Here is a 6713-nt window from a genome sequence, read left to right on the forward strand (position 1 = left end):
TAGTATAATTGGATTGTGCACTATCCAGAGTCTTAGAAGCATAGGCTACAACATAAGGATCCTTACCATCGTGCTGTGCAAGCGCGGCCCCCACTGCATGGTTAGATGCATCACACATACTCTCGAATGGGCTACTCCAATTTAGTCCTCGTACTAGGAGAGCTTTGGTAAAGGCATCCTTTAGCGCATCAAACGCTTCCTTGCAAGCATCATTGAAATCAAACTCCATATCCTTCTGAAACAAGCAAGAAAGAGGTAGAGCAACCTTACTAAGTTCTTGATAAACCGCCAGTAAAAACCTGCATGACCAAGAAACGCACGGACTTCCCTTACAAAAGAGGGATAAGATAAACCAGAAACAACCTCAACTTTAGTAGGATCAACAGATATACCATTACTAGAAACAATGTGTCCTAGGATAATACCTTGTTTCACTATAAAATAACATTTTTCAAAATTTAGTACAAGGTTTTAACTAGCACATCTTTCTAATATTTAGCTAAATTATCCAAGCAAAGATCAAATGAGTTTCCATACACACTAAAGTCATCCATGAAAATTTTCATACAATGCTCAAGAAAATCAGAAAAGATGCTAGTCATGCACCTTTGGAACGTCGCAGGTGTATTGCATAAGCCAAATGGCATTCTCTTGTATGCATACGTTCCAAAGGGGCATGTAAACATAGTCTTCTCTTGATCTTCAGGAGCTATGTGAATATGAAAATAACCAGTGTAACCATCTAGGAAATAATAGTGCAATTTACCTAACAACTGGTCAAGCATTTGATCAATGAACGAAAATGAATAGTGATCTTTCTTGGTTGCTAGATTCAAGCGCCTGTAATTAATACAAACTCTCCATGAGTTTTGCACTTTAGTCACCATGACCTCTCCACTTTCAGTCTTAACCATGGTAACACCCGACTTCTTGGGCACCACTTGCACCAGGCTAACTCACTCGCTATCCGAAATAGGATAGATGATATCAGCCTCCAAAAGTCGAGTGACCTCCTTTTTAACAACCTCCATGATGGTGGGGTTCAACCTCCTTTAGGATTGACGAACGGGTTTGGCTCCGTCTTCTAGAAAAATATGGTGCTTACAAGTGCGCGGGCTTATACTCACAATATTCACTAGACTCCACCCTATAGTCTTCTTGTGTCTTCTCAACACTTCAAGCAACTTCTCTTCTTATTCGGAGGTGAGCTCCTTTACAATTATCACCGGGAGCTTTTGATTATCATCAAGAAAGGCATACTTTAAATAGAGAGGTAGAGGTTTCAACACATTACTCAACTCATGACTCGGCACATTATTATCCGGCAACATTGAATGTGGCAAAGTATCTTCATCATAATCATTGGATTTCCCACACTTACACCTTTATCCAAATTCATCTCATCAAAGGTCTCATTGTGAACTTCAGCTACAACTTTATCAATAATGTCACACCGAAAGATAGAGTGATCCTCCGGCGGATGTTTCATTGCTTCATCTAAGTTAAAGCTTACGGCCTTTCCGTCAATCTCAAATGAATAAGTACCCGAAAAGGCATCAAGTTTAAACTGAGAGGTTTTCAAGAATGACCTTCCTAACAAGATGGATGAAGGTCTCCCAGAATTATTTAGAGGCATCTCAAGGATATAAAAATCAATCGAAAAAATCAATCCTTTGATGTTCACCAAAACATCCTTCGCAATACCAACCATAGAAATTATGTTCTTGTTGGCTAGTACAACACGTGCCACCGACCGCTTCAATGGTGGAAGATTCAATTCATCATAAACCGAAAGTAGCATAATACTTATGCATGCTCTAAGGTCACACATACAATCAATAAATTGAACACCACCAATGGTACAAGAGACTAAACAAGGTCCAGGAACTCTACACTTTTCAGAAATAGCCTCCATTAGAGAAGAAATAAAACTCTCCAAAAGAATAGTTTCTAAATCATTGATCCTTTCCTTGTTAATGTATAAATCCTTTAAAAATTTGGCATATTTAGAAACTTGGCGAATTGTATCAAAAAGAAAAATCGTTACTTCAATTGTGTAATTTACCAATCGCACAATCAGACAATTGGATAATATTTTTTCAAAGCAATTTATTCAAGTAATTTATTCCAGCCAAAAACAACAAAATTACTTAGAAGATAATAAAAAATATATTAAAGTATTTTATCAATTTTTAAAATTTTATCAAATTTATAATTAAGTTTTTATAATTTAAAAATTAATTAAATTCTTACTGCGTCAAAAATATTTAGATTAATAGAATATTATTTCTTTCTAAATTAAAAATACCTATTTTTAAACATTAAATTTTTAAATAAAACTGAATTTCTAAATTTAAATGTCCCTCTCATTTCATGCCATAAAAAACTAATTATAAAATTTAAATCCGTGTAGGAATCCAATTTAAAATTTTTAAACTATAGGAACTTAATTATAAATTTAGTAAAAGTAAAACTATAAAAATTAATAGAGTAATTTAATATAAAAAATAACACAAAATAGTTTAAAATTATTTTATTTTATATGTTTAATAAGGTAAACTGGTAATTAAAAAATATAAAATAAACTAATTAAATTATAATTCAAAACTGACCAATCAATCAAACTGACAAATAATCAAAGATTAAAGTTCTGATATTAAAAAAAATAGTGTAGTAAAATAAGAAATAAAAATATATATTTATTTGCTTAAATAAAGAATTGAAAAAGCCAAACAAAAAATAACAAAAGTAGATCCATGTTTTGCTCGTTTTGTAGGCATGTAACAGAAAGAACGATTAAAGTCGATTTTGCCACATTCAAAGTTTAGAATTTAGAAACATTCAATTCACACAAACTAACTCCCGAAAATGCAGCACACATGAACAAACCCCTTCAGCATTTGCGTGCATCTCCAACTCTACCTCCATCTTCCCCCTCCAATCCAAACTCATTTTGTTCCTTTAAGTTCACACACAAAGCATCGTTCAAAATGGAAAATATTAACGGTTTGTTTTGTAGATTACATATTTATACAAATAATATTATATCACTGCAGGGCCATGAAGGTGGTGGTAGAAAATTTGACAGGAACATTGTTCTATGTCCAAGTGAAAAATGATGCCACGATTCACGATCTAAAGAGAGAAATTGAAGCCCAACAGAAGCTACCTTTTGAACGTTTAATCCTTGTTGTCGATGCTGATCATAGCCCTTTGATGAGCAAAGAGGAAGAAGAAAGAGTTTCTCTTGCTGAATATGGAGTCCAAGATGGATCTCACGTATACCTTTTTCTCAACCCTGTTGATGATAATAATAATAATAACAATAATCATCCTACTGATCAAGTCATATTCAATTTACCAGATGTTTTTATTGGTCAAACCAATTAAATGTAACCATTTCTCCTTCAATAGTCATAATTTTCTTATACTCAATGGATTCTTGAAATCTTATTTGATCTTTAGAATTTAGAATGATAGATGTATGATGGGGTCAGTTAAATTATTGATATTCCCACAGTTATGTTATTAATTTGCTTAGTAACATTCTTTCTCATCACACGTTGATGACGATACTGGTGGGTAAGTAAATGACATAAGTAATGTTCAATAAGATGATTGATTTGCATTGTAGCTTGATATAGAATTGAATAAATATTATATTACGAACTTAAATTGATTAACTAATTTAGCGAATAAAATAAAGTTAATTTTGTAATTACGTGAAAAGTATATATAATGCCAAATAATTCTAGATCTAGTAGTTGGTATTAGTATTTCCATTTTTGTTTTAAGTACTAGCTTGTTGTCAAGTGTGGTACACCACTCTCAATAATTTAATTTATCTCTTGCATTTTCATTTCAATTTTAAAATTACAGTATCATCTGGTAAAATGAATACGGATTCCTTTAAGCAAAAACTTAAACTAAAAAATAAAAACCAGTAAAAAAGAATTTATTGAAGAGTTCCCTATATATTATTCATGTAGCATTCCTTTGGCTTGGGGAGATGAAAAAGGAAGAGTTCCCTCTGTATTCATATAGAATTGAAAAGGGAAAATACTAACCAACAACTCTTTATCAATTGAACTAGCCATTCTCAATCACATTTGAATATATATGTATAAATTTTCTTTTTCTTTACCTGAATAATGAAAACTAGTAGTTGACCAAAATAAACAAATTAAATAAAACAAGCTAAGCTAAGTTCTAGCTAGTAAATGCGTGGTTTTAATTTGCATTGGCAAGTCCAAACTAAACATATGGTGGTGATTTTTTTTTTCCTTAAAATGTATTTAGCCTTATTTAAATAGATTATTTTTCTAATTGAATAATTCTACTGGATTTTCTAGTATAATTTAAATAGACCATTAAAATTATTAGGAAAGAGACATCTATATCCTCTAACAGTCTAACCTCAAATAAAAAATCCCATTAAAATTATTTTTTCATCTCTATTTTGTCAACCAAACAAAATCTGGTTGGCATATATATGGTCGTGTTTATTTTGCATTGACATTTCTTCGGCAGATAATGCAATTGTATTAATTAATATTAATCACCCTCTCCAATCATTTATTAGGTGCTGCTTTAATTCGTCATACCAAATTTCCAATGATATAATAATTTTCCATTCAAGATACTCGAGCAAAAGCTACAAAAAATTCTTAGCTACTAGACATTCCTCTTGGCGTCTCATTCTACGCTTCATTCGCTTTAAACTTGTAGAAAGTGTGCTTTTGCGAAATATTTTTAAGAACCTATTACGTATACAAATTTTTTTTTGACATATAAATTCATACAAATTAATCTTATCTCAATAAAATCAACTTACATAATGTGTACATAAAATTATGTCATTTCTCTTCCAATATTTGTATCCTGTATTTCTCTTCTTCCTCCTCTTTTTTCTTTTTTTTTTGTGTTTTTTCTCTTTTTTTGCGTTCCTTTTTTTTTTTCGAGTGTTTCATCCTATTCGTCATTCTTTTTATTGCTATATTTTTTCTCTCCTCATCTTTCTATTAATTTTATAACATTATGTATTTCTTTTAAGAAAGTAAAAAAAAAATGAAAATAAAGATGAATAAGAAAAAAAAGATGATGATGAAAAAAAAAAAAGAAACAGCAGAAGATGAGGAGAAAAAAGAGAAAGGATTTTGAATTATTTAAAATTTATCAATACAAATACACCAAAAACTCTTAACAATACACATAAATATCTTAATTTTACACCGAAATTTACTATAAATTCACAAAAATATTTTCTTCAATACTGTATTTTTTCTTCTTTTTTTTATTTTTTTCTTTTTTTTAGTTGAATGAATATATGTTCATCATCTTTTCAATAATTTTGTAACATTATGTGTTTTTCATTGTGGGTGATTTTTTAAATCTCATCGTAATAACTAGAATAATGCTCTAAATATCGGTATTTTTTAAAAGCGCCGTTTTTTATAATAATGACCATGCAAATTGCTGTCATTTTTCTAAAAAAATCGTCATTTTAATTTTTTTTTTTTGTAATGCATATTTTGAAAAATTAAGATGTTCTATGTTAACCCAAAAAAATAACGTGGCAAATGAAATTTTTATGTTGCAAGCAAGACTTGACATTTGCAAGTAAGTGATGTGACACATTTTTATTAATGGAATAAGTGTTTGATCATAACTGGACAATTTTTAAATATTTTAAAATTATTTAAAAATATTTTTATTAATAACTACAAAAGCAGCCAGATTGATAATTTATTCGTTGTATAAACCCATTCTTAGTGTTATAGCCAAAATTAATTTATTGTAACTAAAAAAAATTTCAAAAATATGGCCTCTGATTTATTGAATTAATTTTTTATTTATTTTTTCATAAGAGTAATAATGACTGTTAATTTTAATTATAATTTCTTAATTAAAAATATCTGAAATTGTTATACTTATGAAAAGTAGGAATATTGATAATAGTAATTAATAATCAAATAGAGTAGATGTTGCTCATGCAAATAGAAAATTAGAAAAACTAATGATAATTTTTTTATGCACAGTCAACTAAGTTTCATTATTGCCAATAGAATGTCCTATTCTCCTTATTAGTTTCCTCCTCTATTTATACGTTTGTCTTTGGCTTTTGATTTTTTAATTTATATGTAGTTAGATCATTTGGAAAAAAAAGGTTCTATTTATATAATTAATATATGTACATATATATAATGTTATTTACTATCCTTCGACATAGTTATAATGTGAGTAATTTTATTAGCCTAAAACACGGTAGTTCTATTAACAGACTATAAATGTATATAATTTTAATTAATATTTACGGTTTAAGTATGAAAATTTAATACAACACAAAAAGTGAAAGAAAATTAATAGTTATTTATTTGTTAATTATTCTATGAGTCTAAAATTAACGAATATTTTTTGACATACTTCATGTGTTTATATTAGAATTTTAAGATGTTCAAAAAATTTTGCTACACGAAAGGCACAAGAGTAAAGCCACCATGTCAGCAGCCTTCAGCTGCACCTCCTGCATCTTCACCATCCGTTGACGATGATTGGCTCATTCCCCGCCCCCCAGTAATGGTGATGTCTCCGTAGCGGGTCTTCTCCAACTCTTTCGTCTGCTCCGGAGTGAACTAAGACCTGAGCCACAGACCACTAACGGTGTACAAGTGACAGAATCGTGCAATGAAGACATAGACTCAGAGGCGAACAAG

The 6713-nt window shown here is 30.1% G+C and overlaps 1 protein-coding gene across 1 annotated transcript; it reads left to right on the plus strand.

Annotated features, from left to right (window-relative positions):
- Positions 1 to 3060: 3060 nt before the first annotated feature.
- On the plus strand, positions 3061 to 3390 carry LOC112773230 (uncharacterized). The gene has a single exon (XM_025818303.1). The coding sequence runs from the start codon at positions 3061 to 3063 to the stop codon at positions 3388 to 3390; it is 330 nt and encodes a 109-aa protein (XP_025674088.1).
- The last annotated feature ends 3323 nt before the right edge of the window (positions 3391 to 6713 follow it).

This window comes from Arachis hypogaea, chromosome 3, assembly GCF_003086295.3.
Source record: "Arachis hypogaea cultivar Tifrunner chromosome 3, arahy.Tifrunner.gnm2.J5K5, whole genome shotgun sequence".
NCBI lineage: Eukaryota > Viridiplantae > Streptophyta > Magnoliopsida > Fabales > Fabaceae > Arachis > Arachis hypogaea.